Here is a 21,648-nt window from a genome sequence, read left to right on the forward strand (position 1 = left end):
CACAAATACTGATGGGCACATGGAAACTGAGCTCGTCAACGCTGCGGGCACAGCGTGTGGGGTGGGGTGGTGCAGTGTGCAGTTTCGTTTTTATGTCCGCGTAAGCATAAAAAACCACACACACACACAGAATCAAATGCTTTACAAACAAGCGCACGGTGAAGGTTTGTTGTTTGGGATTTGTGGCTTATAAATATTTTAGTTAAATAGTTACTTCTGTTAGTAAGAACTTAGTTTGAAAAGCTTCTTTTCGAAGAGTAATTGAAGAATGATTGTGTACAAAAAAATTTGCTCAATTATAAGTATCAAATGAAAAAAGCCTAAAAATATTAAAATAATCGCTGGTGCCGTGACCAGGATTCAACGCTTTATTTTAATTTTCCTAATTTTTCTACCAAAGATACTGTTCTGAAATTTTGCAGCTGACAAGTTAGAGTGCTCTAGAACACAGTAAAAATATAAAACTTCCCTCAAAAGCAGCCAAACACATCGAGAAAGGCCTGCACAGTTGAAATCTCGTCCATTGTGATGAAGCTGCCGAAAGAGGGCACGTTAGAAATGACTGCGGGAAGGGCAAGGTGTAGTCGGGCGGGGAGGGGTATGGACTGCAACGGTAGATAAGCAGCTCTGGTGCGCGATGTGCGGTGCGGTTGCTTCTGGTTGCATGCATGTGCTCCGCTCCATCATCATCATCGTCGTCGTCGAGTTCCGAGCAAGAAAACGACACCACACACAACGCAAAGACGTTTATTGGCCCTCGTGAAACGGTGGGGGGTGAGGCAGGAAGCAGAGAAAGAAGAGAGCGAGAGTGTTTCGGGTGACGGACCGGGTGTGCGTGTGTGTGTGCTCCTCCGGCCAAAAAAGGTGTTACGTAAGGCGCGCGCAGTTTACAGTTGCATATGCGCGGGGTTGCAGGGGGAGTTGCGTTTCGGTTTCAAAGCAAGCAAAAATGGCTGAAATATGTTGCTGCGACTCCAAAGCACCACTCCAAACTCCAGTAGCGAGTGGTTTTAATCATTTCTAGTCGTATTTTATTCACTTGATTGGTGCTGTAAGGTTTAAGGTCAGCGTATGCGCATCTTGTGCAAAACTGCACCCTCGTGTATATGTGCATTTTGATGCTCCAGGGCGGCTGGGACGGAGTGGACAACCCACAATGCTCATTTGCATCTGCAGCCGGCTTGCAGACCCTATGTGTGTGTGTGTGTGTGGGGTGTGAGGAAAACGTGACATTGGCTATAATTTGATTTAAAATTCTGAAACTTCCTTATCATACCACTCAAACACAGACACACACACACACACCCATAAACTGTCGCACAACTTATCGAACGGTGTGCGGAAGGATGCATCTTTGAGGAGCACTTTAGGAAATGGAAATTTTGATGTGTCTTTTCCTCAGCCCCCATCGACAACTTGTACAACCGGTAGACAGGGGGGAGATGGGGGATGGGGGAGTGGTAACCGATCCTGATGCACGATGCCAAGACGGCTGCAGGGACGTGTGGAGTGCAATGGACAAAATACTACACGGGTTTTGCGCGCGGGTATTGGTGCCGCGTTGCTGTTCTTATCACCTTGGCGAGAGCGAGAGGCATACTACCGGACTGTAGTGACGTGGAGTTAGTAGCAGAAGGGATGGTGCGTGTTTATGTGTGTGTGTGTATGTGCACTTTTTTTCGTTCAATGTTCCATTTGTTTGTTTGTTTGTTCGTCCCGCGTGTTCTTCTTCATCGTCGCGAGCGGACGTGGTTAGAAATTCGCTTTCGAATGCATTGCGCCCTGCACTGCACCCAACCCGACCTCTTCCCATCATTGACCGGCCGCATCCTCCCGGGTTTCGGGTGCCGCCGCCGGGCCAATGGTGGAATCTTCTGCGCAGTTTTGCGTTCGATTGGGGCAACTGCTGCCGGGAGTTGTCTGCTTCGTCGTTTTTCTTTTGTTTTTCACTTCACACATTGCTGCATGGCTGATATACAATCGTTGCAACGAAAATGGTCCGAGAAATGATTGCGATTAGCTAACACACATGCACACGTCAACAAACGCTGATTGGGCTGAGCATTTGGGGGAGAATGTGTGGAGCTGATTGGAGCCAAATGCGTATTTTACTAATTATTTTGTTTGTTTCTCTTTCTTCTTTTTCAGGTAAGCGTACAACTGTTTTCTACATTTTCTTCACGATGCGCTTGGTATGTTGTAAAAGTTGTAAATGTTTTCTATGTTTTACATTATATTCTGTCAATTCTTAATATTCAAAAGTGAAATTTATTCTTTCTCTATTTATTTCAAACTGTCAACATAAAACTCGAATTTTCTTAGAACTCTTCTTGTTGAACTTTGAAGTACGCTTATGCTTGATGCGCTTATGAAGAGCATCGTTAAGGTTATGGATGAAATACATTCCATCTACTCCATCTTCCGGCTCACCCCTATCATCGCTTCGGGGTGGAAATGGTTTTCCATTTTCCTGTCACAAAACTCCCCTTTTGGCTGATCCAATTCACCACATTCCGCACACACATACACGTATAGAAAAAAGAGAGCAAAAAAAAGAACTAGAAAATACACCATCTCCCCCCGGTTTTCTCTCCTTGTCATTGCATCAAATGTCATTCCTTCGCAATCCAGTGCACTCCTCGGCGCATCACGTTTCCCGGGTTGGCACAGTTCATTGGAGTTTATTTCCTCCCTTGTTCTCCACCAGACACCATCACACACACACACGCACACACAAACGTTCCCGGGGTCTGCTGCCCTGCTGCTGGCCCGTCGTCTGTGGGTTAGTTTTCAACTAGTTTTTCCCTTTGTTCGCCACCACCAGCTCGCCGCGTCGCCGTCCCATCACGTGCCACAACATGCACAGGGCGCTGGGGCCGCGCGGTCGCTGCAATGACGTTGGATGCATTTCCCTCCCTCCCCCCCCTCCCTGTGCGTTTCCGTTCGTGAATGGGGTTTTATGTGGACCTGGTGGTGGAGCGGTTGTGAACGTTTCTGTCGCTTTTTTCTCTTGCTGCTGCTGCTCTATGTATACCTTCCACTATGCTCTTCACCATGACACTGGCATACATAGCGTGTCGGCGTGTCGGCGGCTGCATAGAGCTGTGTTTGTGTGTAGGTCAGTGGTAGCTTCAACGTTTGCCGGCGCCCTGCTGCTGCTGCTGCACTTCGGAGCACTTTTTCTCGACTCTCTAACCCTTTATTTTTTCGCCGTACGCCGGCACACGGGGAGGACACGGGGAAGGCGGTTACGACATCGGGGCGATATCGGGGCTAAGCTGGAAAGGAAGGAAAGTTTTCTACGGCCGCACAGCGGTGGGTTTCTTGGGTGTGAATTTTCGTCCTCCGTTGTGCAGCGTCTAAAAATGCATGTCAAACGCATTGTAAGAGAAAAAGGAAATTATGAGATGTTAGACTTAATATTTGTATTTTTTTTATATCATAGAAGTTTATATTATGATTTATATAAAAGGAAGAAACCCCAATTGAAAATACTTAAATCCAAAATACCATTAAATCAAAATTGTAAAACAGCAACATTATCGCCACAGTTGCTTAGAAATTATGCGCTTTTATGTGTGTTGCAACGAGAGGAACAAGAAAACGGAAAACGGCTCGTGAGTGAAAGGGAGAGCGTCGTCGAGCACAAAAAAAACCTCGCTGCATTTGTGTGCGTGCGACGGTCACTCACAGAGCGTGAGATGAAAGTGAGTTTAGAGCGTGAGGTGAGAAAGTGAGTCTCGCATGAGACGACTCGGCAAGTACGGCTGTATAGGTGGAAATAGTAAATGCTGCACACTGGGTTGAATGGATTGGACAAAATGTTGTAATGAAATTTGTTGAATTTTGAAGCTGAAGCTGCTTTATATGTTTGAATAAGTTTATTTGGTTTTTGATGATAACATAGTTCATCCAAATCGAAGCATTATTTTGGGTACTTGATAAACTGATTCATCTCTTCACTTACGCTGCCTACTTAATCTGTTTCATATTAAACAAAAACAATTAAAAAGACAAATATAAAAACGCTTCAATAAAATCAAACTTAATTTTCAAATGGCTTTTTGGTCAAATATGGTAAACTGCACCGTGCTCACTGTGCGCCGCGCGCACTCACGTACACGCACACACCGCCGAACCGCCTGGGTGAGTTGCTTCGAGTGAGCGGCTCTCACCGTGTGCGGCTTTTGGGCAGCGATGTACCGACCGGCGGCCTCGAACGGTGCTAGTGCACGACCAGTCACTCAGTACCCTTCTGTACCTCGGTGAATAGCGTTCGAAACGTACGTACGTACGTGTGCTGCAGCGCGCCCGTGAACGGCAAGCTTTCTGTTCGAGCTGTTCGTCGAGACGCGCACACACAACACAACCGCACGCGCGGCGCTCTTATACACGGAAACAACAAACCGCCGGGGCCCGGCGTTGTTTTTCGACGCAGAAAACGGCAGGGCCGCGTGTGTCGTGCGACGCCTCTTTGCCTTCCAAATCGAGCGAGCCCCGCAGAGTGCGTGTTTTTTTTGTAAAATATTAGTGACCCGATAGAAAGAAGGTGTGTTAGTTAAAATTGTGTGCTGCAGGTATTGTAGTAATATTTTGCGATGGGTATTTCGTAGTGTTGGAATACGGTGACCAATAAGGAAGCGAGCAGAGAATAGAGTGTTCAGTGCTGACAGAGAAATGATTTCGATTTGAATATACACCGGCAATTAGCGTTTGTGATGTGCGTGTGTATGTGTGTGTATGTGGCGTTGCAAATTAGATGCAAAAGAATAATCTCTCAGCTCGATCGTTCGATCCGGAAAAAAAAGCTGGTGAACTTGATCATCACTTGGTGCTTTGAATTGCGAGAGTGCGCGTCACGTTGTCGATCGACTCGCCGCCGCTTTAGAGTGTTGTTCACCGGCTAGAGTGTGTTTGTGTGCCGGAGGAACGCTAAATTCCCATGCAAAACGTGTGTGTAGGTGATCGATTGCGTGCGTGTCGCGTCCGAAAATAAATAACAAAAAATCAAATTTTGCGCCTGTATCCTGGTTGCGCGCTTTGCCCCGTGTTTGACACCTGTCAGCACCTCCACGCAAAGCGTCCGTCGTGTACCGCATCTGTTGTCGCTCAAAGTGTTTGTGCGTGTGTGTCGCCTACACATACACACAAGCACACCTTCATACACGGCGCACACATTAGAGTGGTCGACATTTTTCGGTAGCTTTAAATCCCTAATCACCACAATCTACGCGCACCTGAAGTGGAATACTCTACGTGGAATACGTGGTGGAGCAAGGCGAAAGTGTGGGTGCGCGGGTGTATGATCGTGGTGATGGAAGGATGCTCTCTAACAGTGTGAGAAAGTAAAAGCGACACCCGTGTGGATACACAACAGTGTGTGAGGTGTGCGATCGCTTGCAACAAAAGGAGCAGATTGAAACAGTTTGACAAATGTAGAGCAAATGCCACAAAATGAAGGGCATGCAGAGTGTGCAAATGTTGGTGTTGGTGTAGAATGAAGTGCCACGAGGAAGCGCGCGTTACACAGTTTGTGCACGTGCTTTTACTTTCGCTTGAAGTGATTTTTTTTTCGGTGATGATCTAAATTTTATTTTCTGTTTGTTCTTCCTGAAGAATTATGATCAGTTTGATTCCGCACGGCATCGGGTGAAGTGTTGGGAGTTGAATTCAGCAAAAAAAAAACAAAAGTGAAAATAGAAACAAAGTTTCTAGAAAAGTGTAAGTTAATTTAAAAAATAGGAAACAGTTTCTTTCCACTCTTCTACACACAAAAAAAAAGACATCACATAAATATAAACTCTTCATTGGTAAAACCTCTTAATCCGACACATTCCTCAGTGAAACGTCAAAAATGCGGATGGACTCTTCTGCTCATTGTGTTTGCTTGTTCGAGTCCAGCCAGAAGGCGACCATGTTTTTTTTTTGTGTGTGTGTGTTGCTCCTTCCATTCGTTGCTTCATTTGCGTGGCCTTTCCCCGACATTGCCACCGACGCGCCACCAACACACACCGTGGCATTAGAAAATAGACAGCAAAGAAGAAGCAGCAGCGGCAGTTGCTGTTGTTGAGTGTGCCTCGCGTTACATTCCCGACCAGCGCAACGCACACACACTTACAAAGCCGTGTGTTAGAAAGCCAAGTAAAATGGACAGCAGCAGGGCAGCCAGTGAAAGGGAAAAAGTGCATCAGAATGCATCCCCGCGTGCCTGTGTGTGAGTGCGTGTGTGTTAGAGCGAGTGTTAGGGAGAGACGCGCTTCCTTTCCACCTACTACTCACCGCAGGCACACATACATACAAGCGCGTACGCGCGAGAGCACAGCTATAGAAGCGAGTTTGATCTTGTCGTGCGGGGCTCAAAGTCAGTAGGTTACTTTTACTACTACCGCCCGTTTACTATTGCACCCGTGCAGCACTACCACAAGTGCGCTCGGAAACTGCATCTCCGTACATCGAGCAAACGACGGAGCGAGAGAGAGAGAGAGAGAGAGAGCAAGAGATTTTGAAACTGCAACAGTGCAGCAGCCGCCACCGCCGCTTGTGTGTGCACTTGAACCTGATTCTGTTTCACATGTTTTTTCTCTCACTCACGCGCTCTTTGATTCGAGCTTTTTTGCTTCTTCTTCTTCTTCCTCTTGCCATAGAGCTGTATTTGATATGCCCCTCTGGCGGTGTGATGCCCGCTCACCAACACTACTCTGGCAGCGCAAACCCACCCCATCGGGTTACATAGTAACCCAGATGCAACTCACCAGCGTATTTTGTTCTTCTAAACCCACCCCGACGCTTGTGTGGCTGCAAGTGGATGGGTGTTTGAGTGTGTGTGCGTGTTTCACTTTTCTAATGCAACTGCAGGCACAACAGTGGGCAACGAGGAAATGGTTCCGTCGATGGCGGGAGCGTTTGTGTGCGTGCACCGAACGGGCCAGAGCAACAATCAAAGATCGGAGAGGGAAGATAGGGAAGATGGCAGCGTAGAATGGAATGAAAGCAAGAACCACACAACCAAGGGAGAGAGGAGGGTGTTAGAGTGTGAGTGAGTGTGCGTGGCCGTGAAAAACATGGACCGAAAAGATGGACAATATTGTCGAAAATGTCTTTTTTTGTTTAATTGCATTTTTATGCTGCAAGATTATGTTCTTGTAAAAAAAGGCGAACGTTGAGAAGCATTTTTGATCTTTTTTTTGAGAAATGTGTCATGATATTAGAGTACGGTAAAATATTGCGTAGAAGAGTGGAATATGATGTAATATAATTTATCAAAAGGGCCGTTTATTAAACCCAAATCCGTACAAAAAAAAACTGCTGATGTGTTTCTGAACTGCTTTATGCAGAAACTATTTTAATCATTTTTACACACAACGGACATTCGTCCCCTTGCCAAACCAATATTTCGCTGCCCAAAACTAACATCCCTTCTCTATAATAAAGTAAGTTCGGTCGCTTAAATATGTCGCCCCGTAGGAATATTTTGGCCTGCAGCAAAGCAGATTTTGGGCATCTAAATTGTGTTCGGTTTGCAGGTGCTGCTGCCGTCAGCAAACACCGTCGAAGGCAAACAGGAAGCAGGGGACGGGAGGTGGGAATAAATTTAAATAATTTTACCTTCAACACGCGGCCCAAACACGAGAACACCACCGTCCCCGTGCGACAAGGATTCGATTTGACGGGCGCAACAAAAGGTGTGATGGAGAGAAGAATTGCATTGTGTGTGTGTGCGCGCGAAGGGTAGGAACGGGGTGAATCACACGATTCCCGAATTTCGGGATAATATGTGTGCGTGTGTGTGTGTTTCTGCGAATCGCGACAAAGTTTGCATAATATGGGACACAGGACTAAAATTAGAAATATGTTTTTCACTGAAAAGCTGAATGAAAGGGAAGCCATGGGGAAGGAGGAACGGGTTTTTCACCTGGAGGTGTAGAGTTTCATAGAAAATTGCGGAAATTGTTTACAATGCAAGCTCCGAAGCTGCGGAAATGCGTTCAAAATAGGTCACAGCCAAACACACACACACACACACAAACACACATATGCCTTCCATATGGCATAACAATACAAAACCAGTGTGATATAAAAATAGCTTTGCTATTGCAGACATGTAACAATTTCACTCTTTTTGGACAAACAAATATTATGCTTTATCAAGCAGTCCCTCTTGCTGTTAAGAGAAATCACTCCAAAAAATGGCGCCCACTGTTGCGACCGACAGTAGTTGTTGGGCGTTTTTCTTTCACTTTTCCCGGCCGTATCATAACAATTTCCCGCAAGATAAACAAACCGGGTGGCGCCTGGCGACGCATTTTCCTCCACCACACCCCGGCAGAGAGTCAGCTTGCTCTCTCTCTCTCTCTGAACGATGAAACCACTCAAGTAGCGCAAATTTGTATTGGCGAAAGCCCACACAATCGAATTGTGTTGCGTGCGTGTGTGTGTTGGATGTATCGTTGGAGATGAATTAGCTTAAAAGCGAGCATAAAGATGCTATGACGACACAGGCAGGCAATGTAGGGCATTGGTGTTTCTTCGCAAAGTGTGTTTTGATTGAACTTGTAACGCAAATTGCGGATGCTTGCGGACGCTTGGCAGAATGTCTGATGGGTCTGATTAGTTTGGATACAATATTTAAAATTATTCTTTAATCTACCCACACCCCCCCTCCCCTCCCCAAACAGAAAACTCGCACACAACATTGACCAAGCGAAATTGAACCATGTCACACGGTGGTGGTGTTGGTTTTCGGTTTCGAACGTTACCCCCGCCGCCCGTCTATGGCACCGGCATTTGCGGTCAAGTTTAGAAGTTTGGCCTGGTGTGTTGTTTTTGCCGCGCCAGTTTCGAAATCAATGTCATGGTACGCCCCATTCACACACGCCATTGCCACCACCAAAACTGTCGCCAAAAGCTAAGGTCAACTGCGGATGACACTCGGCGCGCGCGAGGAGCAACGTAACGCGTGAGAAGCGTGCGAAAAGCAGAAGGTGTCTCGAGGCGGTTAAAAATTGAAACATATTTAAATGAACTCACACCACACGTTTTTGATGAACGTTCTAGCAGGGTATCATAAATTATTGCGTGTAAGAGCTCCAATGTCAGTCACACGCTGCCACACGGACCTGTTGCAAAATCGATTCGCGGGCAGCAAAAAAAAACCAAAAAATGCGACAAGATGTCATAAAGCGTTATTTGGTTTGACGGTTTAGAGTTTTCTAATTTTATGCCCGTCTTTGATGCTTTGAGCTGTGTGTGGATTGGACACATTCATCAGAGTGTGGTAGTTGTTGTGATTTACATGTTTTATAGAGACGGCACCACCAGCCTTACTTTACGGCCCTTGTCATCGGGCACAGCTACACACTGAACTGTTGGTTTATTGCTTTACAAATCGCTGTGGAGTGTTGTTCGACCACTGCTTCATTTGCTAATTTCAAACCAAACGACTGTGGCAAACAAAGGCATAAAACTGGGGCTTGGTATCTGTTCGCTTGTGAACGTTCTCTCTCTCCCCGATAGGGGAAAGAATTCGTTCTACTTTAAAATAGTGATTTTTTCACCTTCACCTTGAGCGAAAAAATCAATTTCTATCACCCCAAAAAGGCGCAACAATCCAATCTAAGTACGAACCTAAGGCCGCCCGCTTGCGTTGAAGAAAACTGAAAAAAACCCCCACGATTGCCTTCTTTTAATCGATTCTACACACATAAAATGGGCAGAGCCTCCGCTTCATTGCCCATCCTTCCTATTCTCCAACTCATTTCCTTCTCTTCCGTAAAAGCACACACAGAGCGGCGCGGTTTTTTTTGTCTTCGCTTCTCAATCTGTGTTTTTCATTTTTTTTGAGCATGCTTTGCTCTTCTTGCTCGCTCTTCTGCATCACTAATGATATAAAATTTCCAGGAAAACGCATCGTAATACCACACACCACAAAAAAAACGCACACAACAACACTCAATGAACACGGAAACAGTGCACAGCAATAGGGAATGAAGATTAAAACATAACACTGTGTGGAATGGATGGATGGATGGATGGATGAGCGATTCTAAGCGCACAGGGCACAGAAATCCCGAAAGCAAGTCAAGAGGCGCATAAAAATGAACATGAGCATGAAGCGCAGCTCATCACGATTGAACAACGAAGGTGAAGAGAAAGAAGAAGGAGACACACATAATAACAAAACACCACCAAGCGCACGGTGCTGCGGTGTGTAGGATGGGGTTTTTCCGTTTTCCCATCGTAAAGCTAGAATTGATTCTATTCCTGCTTTAGAGCTGAGCTGACAATGTCTTCCGTTTATAAAGGAAGAAGATTCCACCTCTTTTTGATAGCAATGTTACCTAATTATACCTTTTTGCAGACGTAGTTGTAGGAGGGGAAGGTTCGTCTCTTGCGGCCCAAAAACTTGAATCTTTTGTTTTTATCCTCACCTCACTGGACCGCGCTGACATTTTATTTCATAATTTTGGGAAAAATCTTTCCTCACGCACAACCACCACAAAAAAAAATCTTCTTGTTTGTGCGTGTGTGTGTGTTTGTATGTTGTGCATTTGTGTCTATTACGAAATGTTTACCGCTACCAATACAACCACGCCTGGTAAATGTTGGAATGGAAACATTCAACCTTCAAGAGATGTTTAGAAGCGTGTAAACACACGGCTAGAACCGAAAACTGTATATGTGTGCGTACATCCACACTGTTCCGGTTTACGCGTTATGCGTAATGTTGAGCTCACCTGCGTGCGTGAACGCGTGACAGAGAAGGGTAGACTGGCTTTTGCAAACCAGGTAGAATCTTACAGCACACGACATAATGAAGAATGAAGGAGGATTTGTGTTCCTGGTGTTGGGACTTGCGTTTATTTTTTCATTCTTTCTTTTTAAAATATGCCAAGGATTCAAATTCCCCCAACCACGTGAGAGCGATCGGTCACAGGACGAAGCACAAAAGCCCCCTCTCCTTCGTTTTGATGAAGCCTCCGAGCGAAACGACCGAGTCTTCAGCTCGCTTCGTTCCAGTTCGTCCTCAGGGGGTTCGTCGCCTGTGCGCCTGGGTCGTACGGGGCCGCGTTGGGTTGGGTTTAATTGTATGTTGAGATTGTTTTCGCAGCTCTCTCGCTCTTTCTGTTGATTTGTTGACCTTCCGTCTCTTTCCTAACGAGCAAGATTACACGCAACCATTCTAGATAGGTCTCTGTGCGGAGTGCGCCCGGTGTGGTGTGTGCGCGCGCTCGGATACACGTATAGGGTGTGTGGCACTTGTGCGTAAGAAAATGCTACGAATATGCGGAGGGGAAAACCGGTTTCTTTGGAGCTGCCTTCACACACAGCGGCGTTGTGATACGGCCGCGGCTAGGCTAGCGTGAACATGCTATAGCCACCAGCAAACAGCTTCGCGACCAGTTTGAAGCAAACAAAAAAAAACCTTTGAAACCTAAAAGCATCACAACCTCGCATAAAAAAACTCTCGGGTCCATCTCCAGCGCGCGAGAGATATCCATCCACGGTTGGGTGTGTGTGTTTCGGATGAAGCAGTTTCGATTTCTTTCGTAACGGCGAGAACGGGGAAAGAAGGGTCTAAAATCATAACAACGTGATCGCGCTCCACACGCGTTACTGTACGATGGAAAGGAAGGTGACTCGAGAGAGGGAAGAAGGGACGAGGGTTTTATTATTGGATGCTGAATGTTCTTTTTTTTTGGCGTAAATTTTTAAGATTAGCCAAAGATTGGTGAGTCGAGTGTGGTCGTGAGAAAATGCAAAACATTGCCCTCGCGGGCGAGAGGAGCACAGCACACCGCCACGATCAAGGACGGATAAAGCAGTAGTGCACCATAAATAAAGCGTTATCCGTACGATTCTAAGCAGAAAACATATAGCTTCAAGCGCATTTTTGTGCTAAAGATTGCATCTACTCCATGTCATTGGATTCCAGCAAAACACTGATCAGAAAGTCACCGTCCTTGACTGCCCGCTGTTGCTGCTGCTGCCTGTCTAAGAAAACAAACATTTTCATAAATTTTATAGCATCCGTTTCGTTTGACTCCTTTCGGCTCATCCGCTCCAACAAATGCCCCTCGCAGTTCTATGCCCACCACCTGCGTGTGTGGAGCTTTGTTTTTATGTGGCCCGAGAGTTCTTCGCCCCAAAAAAACAGTGACTTTGGGGAGGTTTTTAACACAAGAAAGAATAGACCAAAACGGCGCATGCTTAAGATGATCAGCAACATGCTAGCCATAATTACAGAAATGAGCCGAAAGAGAATAGGAGGATGCCCTCTTCTCCATTGTGTGTGCGCGTCACTGATTTAAAGTGGCAGCGAATTTTTGCATAATACTGTAGTGCTCGTACCACCAATCATAATTTTCTGGAAGGAAACACCATCCCTAGCCATTCGGCAGCGCCTAAGTCGCTTATCGATGAGAGGAGCAGAGCCTTTGGCAAGTAGTGCGGCGATTTTATTGGCGGCTTTTGTTTGCGGGTTTGAGTGATGGGTTCTGCGCCTGCCGGAGAAGCCAATGAACCTGTTGGATGCTGCTGCTGCGGGGCGAGTGTGTGGTTGATTATCATATTTTATTGAGGCTCAAAATTTGTATGTAAATTTTCAACCTCAACCGCCCAGGACACAAAAACGCAGGTTAGAACGGTAAGAATTAAAGTAGTGGAATAATAGAACGGTTTTCACGGTCTTGGACACAGTCAATCGTTTCGATACATTCCTCGGCTTTGTAGTCATCGGCCCGTTTTGCTGTAAAAGATCAGATCGAGTTTAGACATCGGTGAAACGTGCGATAACCGTTGTTGGGTACGGGTGCGGGTGATCGCAAAACAGTCACGTAACCGTGTTCCTTTACCCCCTTTTGAGTGTCTGCAAGGTTGGCTCTGCGGTGAGTCCCCATATGACCCTGGGCCCTGATCTAAACTGTCTCACTCTTCAAAAGAGGAGGGCGCGTGATTAGTCAACGCTGACTCTACAATCGACAATCGAGGGTTAGAAAGGATAGGGAGTCTAAAAAAACTGCGGGCACAACACAGAGCAAAACGTGGTAGTCCACACCTCCCTGTGCAGTTCAACAAGTGGAACACACACAAACAACCCTCACGACCGCGTCCTCTGAGGCGCAAAGGGCAACCGCAGTCAGTCTTTGGAGCAACCCTAGGAGCAGCACTTCATCGAATATTCAAACACCCGCAGAGTTTTTTGCACTTTCACGCCTTCACGCCCCGAGCGGCAGGCAAACGCAGGTGACGAATGTCTGAAAAATGAAACCCGCTTTTGCGGCTTTTTCTCCCCCGTCCGATCGCTGTGTCATAGTAGTTTGCGTTTCTAGCGTTAATTTATAACGCTACGACCCACCACCTCCCGGCGCGCGCTCTCTCCCCTTGTATGTGGCAAGGTGATGCACTTTTGTGCAAACGGGGCTGCAAACGCGGTGCAAACAAGAACCCGGGAGTGTCGGGTGTACTTTACAGAGAACTTCTGCCCTTCTCCCCACTGCACACACACGCAAAGGTTAGGGAAGGTACAGGGGAGTCGTTTCGGAAAAGGGAAACAAAACAATATCCATTGCAAACGCGCTCGGGAACCGTTTTCTAGGCAGCGGTGTAATGGAATTCTGCACGAAAGTTCAACGGTCGGACATTGGCAGCGCTTGTTGCGTGTTTATCTGTTGGAGGGGGACGAGGGTTGTACGTTCTCTGCACCACCGGTGTCTCCTGTCCAGAGGGTGGTGGTGGTGCGGGCTGGCCTTCCAATTGCGGGGAGGCAACTGGAGGTTTTATGCTGGTTCTGGTTTGACCGTGTCGGAGCAGTGCGCGCAGCATAAGTAGCGCAATTTATGATGACCATGAACTTGGTGGCTGTCGCTGATGCCCACCACAGCGTGCATACCTACTGCAAGGGCTGAGTGAGGACCATCGGTGCGATCCGATCCCACGTGTCCTTCACGGTTCGAGTGACGTCCTCGGAAAGTTCACCGACTTATCCAGGTGAGGTGAGCACCGTTCCCACCGGACGGGCGATGATAGAGGGAACGAACCACCTGGAGCCGGGTTTTTGTTTTGTTTATAGAGCTGTTGTTGGTTAGGTTTATAGCACCTCCAGAGGTTGGAATTCTTCGTAGAAATTTGACCCTCTGGTTAACGCGCCCGGGAAGGTGTTGGTTGGTTCGTTAGCGTGTCGTGTGCTTTTGAGCCTTGCAAACCATCGCGATCGATCGATCGTTTGCTATTTATTACACTATTTGCTACATCTCCGGGATTGGTGATTTGAATGTGAAGCTTTTATGACACCGTGCGCCTCCTGTTGGACACATTTATGGCATACACTTGAGCATTGATCGTATTTCATCCGTCCGCTGAGGTTGATATATCTGCAGTCTCTTCCAGAGTGGGAAGCGAAATAAAGAAAATGATTATAACAACACTATAACATATAACGGGGATGTTCTCCAGGGATTATTTGCAACTCGGAACATGTCCACAGAGCTATTGGACAAAGAGATGCACTTGCTCGACGACTCCCCCAAAGGATAGTTGAAGCCTAAGGCTACGCGAGACTACGGCGTCCGTCGCAGTGAGATGTCGATTTATTTATTGCTCTCCCTTCTAAACATATACCGGTCGTTATCCAATTTGGCAGCCACGAATCGCCTTCAATTGGGGAGGCTTGCGAATTCATTCAACTGTTTTATTTTCAACCTAGACGACTGATTGAGACATCTGCGCTTGGGGTGCAAGCGGTCCAAGGGAAGCCGTACACTGTGTCGATGTTCTCGATGTTTTCGGGAAGCTCTGATCTCTTGCTTCAAAAGTCGCTAAGAAGAAAGAAGATCACTCTCCAATGTACATAACTTTGGAACTTAATGGACATTGTAACTTACCATAGAATTCTTATCTGAGATATTCGGTTTCCAAAATTACGGATAATTAGATTGTAATGTTCGATGCTTCCGGTCATCCCTCATATAATACCCTCAAGTTTGATAGTCACTGTGGAATGTTAAGTACAGATTCCATTTCTCAGATACAAACGCCGCGTGTCAGAGGAGGTTCGGCACAATTTACCAGTGGAAACAAATATCGTCGTCATCGCCGTTGCCTCCAGATATTTGTCCCTGAACGCGTTCCTTCACACGACGACGGGCGGGGACGCGTTCTGTGGGATATTTGAACGCGCCTTTTCGCTTTCGGGCGCAACCTTGATGAACGGCAGCGGTTGCAGCAGTGCGCCGTCCCAAGACGCCGTCCGTATGCATCTCGCCCCAGTATCTCCGATCGCCATTGCACTTATGCCGCTTTGGTCGGAGCGGGGAGAGCTTGTTTCACTTTCTCTCTCTCTGTGTCTTCTGTTCTATAGTTGACCATCGTGCTATCGTGGTTAAGATTCCATCGGAAGACTCCAATTTCGCTTGCCCGGTGGGGTGTTAGTGTGAAGCTCACATGTGTACGGGGAAACGGAGCAAACAACAACTATCCATTTGACCCCACAGCAGTGGGGACAGTTGTCCAGACAAACCTGTGCAGTTGGAATGGAATGGGTTTTACGCAAAAGGCGCAGTTCATTTTAATAAATCGGTATCTGCCCGAATGCGGTGAATTGAACGGAACTGCTCCACATGTTTGGAGAACTTACGAGGAACGCTGGTGCAACGCTTTATTATGATTGCTGCGGGAACTGAACATCGATGGGAACGTGCTCGACACACTGGAGGTGCATGCTAGATTCCCGTGTCATTGCGCTATCAGTAATCGATGCATCTTTTCCACTGCCTTTGATGACGCCTAATGGTGGTGACGACGAAATCACTGTACAAACACGGAAAAGACACTTTACTTTGTCGATACCGTCGGAGCATACAGTTGACGGAGGGGACAGAGAAGTGCAACAGAACGCTCGCTTTCTACGTTCCTTAGGTCTTACATTGGAATATTGATGAACCGTTTCGTACCATTCGTTTGTACACTTGTGGAGCTCATGTGTCGTCAAATTCTGTAGATTCTGATCAATATAATATAAATGATTATAAACACGATCAAGATCTGTTGTTCATTTACTCGAAACCATCTGGAATATAGGTTATTATACTTGTGATCCCGGATTTCTACATGCAGCCCTCCCTAATGAGGTTACGATAACCTCAGCCTCGGTTCGTGTTTTGCGTACAGATGATTAACGAACCGACAAGGATTAAAGGCACTATCTTGCAATCTCTTCAAACCCTTGGGAAATACTTGCTAGTGTAACTCCAGCCCTGAGCATGCCATCGCCATCAGGGCCTAACCGTAGGCATCTTTGTTACTTTGTTGGAACTAGTTTGGTTGAACCTAAGAGTTGGAGGTGCCCGACTTCCCCTAACTTCTCTCCTGACTTCTCCCGTCTCTTCCCAAACTGATACTGTTTTTTTTTTGTTGTCCCCGCCACCGCACATGTTCTCCTGCGCGCTAGTATCTCTTATCGCTTATCAATTCACCGGTTGGCCTAGTTTCGCTCCGGGGGCTTTTGTAAACGGTCGACTCTGATAAGAATCGTTCAGGGCCCGCGGCTGACATCCCACGGGGGACGGGGAAACTTTATTCCCGTTTTTGTTTCGCTTCGCCCAACCGAAGGGCACACAAGGCGATTGTCTTCACGTCCAGCAGGGCGGGCGGTGGCGGTGATTACGCAGAGCAAAGTCACCGATCGTCCGAAATTAGATCGAAGATTGTGTGCTTGCTGCCCTCGGCGGGCAAGGCGAGCGCTTTCACGAACCGTCGGATTGAGTCGAAACTGGAACCGCAAAACATTTACATTCTTGCACACACGTTTCGGTGTAGCGCGCTCTCGCGGTGTGACTTCTGGACCAATCGGAAGCAACAGGTACATACCTTCGCAACAGGTATCGGTGTTTTTTTGTGTTGTTTTTGTCGGCCGATATTATCTTCTGGCAATTCGGTCCAGAGTCTCTAAGGTCCTCTCTGTGCTGTGCTGAATTTCATACACGGGGGAAGAAGCAAACAAGCAAAGGTAGAGCAAATACCAAATGCCAAATGCGAAAAAAAGGCAACAATCAGGATAATGAACGATACAAACAGGCACAGGCAGCAGCAAAAAATGGAAACACTTTGCACTGAAAGCAGCCGAAGCGTTGCCGCTCCCTGCCCGAAGGAGAGACCGGAATCTCCGCGCGGCGGTTGTTTCACGAATCATGGCACGAAAGCGGAGGGAACAAAAATATCCTGTCGCTTTTGTATCAGAAAAGTGAAGGGAAATTCCAGCACACACACACACACACTCACCTATGCAGCACCTGAGGTTGCGTTGCGTTTGCCAGTGACGTCCGAAATGTGTTCAAGCTCCGTGCGGCCCCGGTGTCCACTTGTACAGGTTGTTCTTATTCAACCGGGCATTCGTTCCAGGCAAATTATAGAATACCTGGTCGCTCTTAGCGCAAACCGTCGTCCCAAGACCGGTTCCCGGTCCGGAAGGTTCTTGGTTGATTGAGACGACTAACTCCGGGTATTGACGGGACGGGAGCGAGACAAAAAGGGCACAAAGCCTAAGTGACATTCTTGGACGTGGCCAGGCTTTTACAATGTTGCCCAGCCCCGGCAACCTACTAAGCAGGAGGGCATGCAGGGTCGTAAGACACGGTTGTCAGGGATGATTTGAAACTTGGTTGATTTCTATCGGTAGTCTCGAAAAAGTCTAAAGATCTTAATGTCAATTCTTAACATACCAACGAAGGTTTCAGAAACACATCAGGCAGTTTGGGGGGTTGGGTGCAAGGCAACGGTATCCCAGGGTCATTGAACGCACTGCTTTAACTAACCATTCCTTAAAATATTCTTTTTCTTCGGTGGCCGCATTGGCAATGTGCATTTTAAAACCAACAGAGATTAACAAAAACAAACTTCCAGTGCTGTAAAGTTTAAACGGGAAGAAACCCAAAACGCGCAACAAACGATCCTGTATGCGGTTGTGAATATCGGGAGTGCGTGTCCCGTTCCGTGCAACATCAGCGTGTCCGGAAGGGACAGCATGAAACAGTTCGGGAAGTGCAGTTATTATTCAGCATCATCAGCAGCAGCAGTAGTTGTACAGCCAACCAATCAGAATCATACGGTACAGCTGCCTCCAGGTGGTCCGGAACGCCAGCACGGTGCAATCTGTGACGCCGTCCGTTTCGTGCGGTGATCCAACGCTTCCCAGAGCAGCTCCAGAGAACATGGCCATCGCCTGCTGTGTCGACCGAAGTTAAGTGATTCGTGGCAAACGTGCGTGTATGTGTGTGTAAATTATTTTCCTACTGCGTAGTAGGCTCTGGGATCTATTTCAGCAGTAGTGGAGCCAAACGAGCGAAGAGTCTATTAAACAAAGTGAAAATACATCTCTGGAATAAAAAGGCTTGGAAGAGTGTGAAATATAATCAGAAGTAGTGATATCCAAGGAGATTCTTGTAATATAAAGTGAAGTGTCGGGAGAGAGCATTCTGAAGACAAGTGTACAAGTGAAGACAACGACCTGGTTCGACTGTTTGGCCTTTGCATTGCAGCGGGAGGGTTTCTGGGCGGCATCTTTGCTAGAAGAAGCGTAGAACACCTTCTCGCTACTCAACCTCAACGTCTCGACCTCAATATACAGCGTTAACCAACGGTACAAACAATAAACCTCTCCTCTCCCCCGTTATTGGAGTACCTCCAGAATACGGCTCCAGAAGAATTTCGAGATCCTGCAGGATACGGGATCCAATCGAAAAACAAGGAACGCCGCGATTCTTGCAAAACGTGTAACCTCAGTGTAGATAAGAAGAGAGCCTAAGAAGGATTCTAAAGGGGTAAGCAACTCTCACCAACAAAACAGGCCCGCAAGATGATGAAAAGAAGGTGGTCCAACAATGGCGGCTTCACCGCCCTGCGCATGCTGGACGAGAGCAGCTCGGAAGTGACGTCCTCGTCGGCCGCGCTCGTCATGTCCCCAAACATGACGATGTCTCCGACGTCGCTCGGCTCGCCAGAGTACAACGATCTGGAGCTGTGGGGCGCCTACGACGAGAATGCGTATAACGGCCACAGCGTCCTGTCGAACGGGAACAACAATCTCGGCGGTGGTGGCTGTGGAGCGGTCGCCGCCAACCAGCTGCTCATGAACGGCATCATGAACGGTGGCAACAATCTGAACGGCATGATGAACGGCATTGGCCTCGGGCCCGGCTCGGTCGGCCCGAACGGGGCCAACCAGGCCAGCACCAACCAGATACATCAGTTCGTGGGCAATCTGATCAACGGTATGAACCACTCGCAGACGATCATCCCGCCACTGCCCTCGATCATACAGAACACGATCATGAACACGCCGCGCAGCGAGTCGGTGAACTCGATTTCGTCAGGTAAGTTGTCGGCCACCGTGAATCATTGTTGGGATTTTTTAGGGGCAAATTTCGCATCCTTGAATGAGAGATTCATCATCGGAAACCAGGTCCTTTAGGCATCTCTCAGTCGCAGGTACGAAGATCTTGAAGTGATCCGTACATCCGTTTGCGTGCGCTGGGGAATTCCACTGGCACCGCTGTTGCACCTTCTCGACGATTCTTACTTTCATTGACCTAGATTCGCTCGGGGAGGCGGTTGTGTGCGAGGCAAAGGTTTTTATGTTGTTACGACGAACGATTGTCGTCACATCATGTGTAGGCAGAGGCAGCACGTCATTCGTGTCCATCCAAATGGAGCTATGATGAAGCATCCCGGTGTCGGTGTGCAACGTGGGCAACCTTCCTCGCCGGATCTTTCCGATAAAACAACAGCTGGTGGAGGCAGCACGCTAAAGCGTCATGTCATGTTGTAATAGATGCTCATATTTTAATGCGTTTATGAGAAAATGTTTGAGGCATAGAGATGTTCGTGTTCTAAGGAGGTCTAGATGTGACATCTCTTGAAGTGCTTTGTGGATATCAATTAGACGCCAACGAATCTCGTGCTCTCGGTAGCATCGACTAACATTGGTGTCAACTTTTATTGCCGCCAATAAGTTACACTCTCTCACTGTCTCTTTCACTGCATCTCCTCTCTGTTTGGCACATTGCTTCAAGACACTCTGAAGTGTGTACAGTGACATTTCAACTTCGTCGGTAAGGTGCTCTTTCCTCGTCAGGTACATTTTCTGAAGTCAATATGCTTGCTTGTTGGCTTCAAGTTTGTGAGTCTTCCCATAAATATATCTTCCCTGGTTTTCTTCGAAGTTAGTCGTACTCTCGACGGCGTTTGGAAGTGGGCTATAAATTGATCGTAAATTATGTTCCCAACAGTGTGGACCAGGCGACACAGTAGTAGCCGGTTCGCTAGTTGACGAATCTGCTCTTGACCTCAATTTGGAACCGTGCAAAGAACATCATCTCAGTGACTCGCTTCGTTTTTTTTTTTTGGGACGTTTGGTCATATGTTGCCTGGCATCAAAAACATACCCATTCCAACTGGTATGCGGTCCAGAGCTTCTGTATGTGTGTTTGTTGGTGTTTTGATACGACACTCTAATGGAGAGGGAGTTGTGTTTGTATTCTAATCTGTCCACCCTGAACGGCCCAGTTCACTCACACGCATTGCGTAGCCACGGTGGTGTGGATGTCATGCGCCGCCAGTGTGTGAAACCGACACTTGCGCGCGATTATCAACGCCTGTTTTCTAGGTCAGCCGTCATAGCAAAGTCAGAGTCAATTCGCACTTAAACATAGACGGGCGAGTTTTGTGTTATTCACAATCTGTGCATGTAGGAGTGTGTGTGTGCGTGTCGCCCCTTCCTAGGCAACCCGATTACACATGATGTGTGTTCCCTTTCCCTGCTCCCACTCACGCAAATGATTATCAAAACACAGAAACCATACACAGTTGCTGCCCCTGCTATCGAAGTTCGGAGTGTGGCGGCGCTCCATGCTTCATTGAGACATATTTTTCAGGGTCAGGCAACGTCAGGCAGAGATTTCTTTTTCGCTCAGTGGTGTGGTGTGATGTAAAACAGAACGTGTGTGCGTCACTGCACTTTGACAATGAACAACCCTTGTTTTCCTCCCTGGGGGCTATGCACTCGGCAGAGAAGCGAATTTCGGAATCGATTCCTTAGCTCGTAATGCCTGCAGGAAGTTGTGGTGGCGTGATAATTGATTCAGGGTTTGGGCACCGAAGTAGAAGCTAGTAGTTATTCTTCGAGAAGATTCTAAGAAATTGTCCGTCACACTATCATCGCTCCCCGGTGTGTCCCAAAACTGCTCTGTCTCTCTCGCGCGCTCGGACAGCGAAGCTTAGCGATGCGCCTCACTTGCTGTGATTGAAGCAGGGCGGCCTTTCAAGGTTCATTAGTAGTGCTGCCTTCGCTGTCGTGGTGTGTTTGGGAAGGCCGATTAAGTAAACGTACCCCGATAACGTGCGGTGGAATGTTTCGTTTTTTCTTCTAAGTGTATTCCCTACTTAAGGTCAATCGACACTGGCCAGAAGAGGTTTGTTTTGGGGTGCTTTTTTCTCTCTCTCTGTTTCGTGCCTTCTTCTATTCACTTAGTTTTTCGAGGCCAGTGGGAGTGGGTTTGTTTGTTTTCTAAGTACGTGAAATAAAACCTGCCACCAAACTGCCGGAAGCTGCGAATCCTTATGAGATGTTTTATTAGCGCCATTGCTATGCTAACCGTT

General features: G+C 47.3%; 1 protein-coding gene across 10 annotated transcripts in view; it reads left to right on the forward strand.

The window, feature by feature from the left end:
• The window catches only part of LOC120958849 (ecdysone receptor), a 187,400-nt gene that overhangs the window by 113,075 nt on the left and 52,677 nt on the right, over positions 1 to 21,648 (forward strand). Inside the window, exons 1-3 of one of the 10 annotated variants that reach the window (XM_040381909.2) lie at positions 4,233 to 4,577; positions 5,617 to 5,721; positions 17,872 to 19,364. The exons of 6 other annotated variants lie outside the window; for them this stretch is intronic. In XM_040381909.2, the coding sequence (XP_040237843.2) occupies positions 18,848 to 19,364 (517 nt within the window). In that variant the 5' untranslated portion in view covers positions 4,233 to 4,577; positions 5,617 to 5,721; positions 17,872 to 18,847. Of the gene's footprint in view, positions 1 to 4,232; positions 4,578 to 5,616; positions 5,722 to 17,871; positions 19,365 to 21,648 lie in introns of those variants that run through there. 3 more of the 10 variants (XM_040381910.2, XM_040381911.2, XM_040381913.2) reach the window with 3 other exon arrangements.

This window comes from Anopheles coluzzii, chromosome 3 (genome assembly GCF_943734685.1).
Source record: "Anopheles coluzzii chromosome 3, AcolN3, whole genome shotgun sequence".
NCBI classification, from domain to species: Eukaryota; Metazoa; Arthropoda; class Insecta; order Diptera; family Culicidae; genus Anopheles; species Anopheles coluzzii.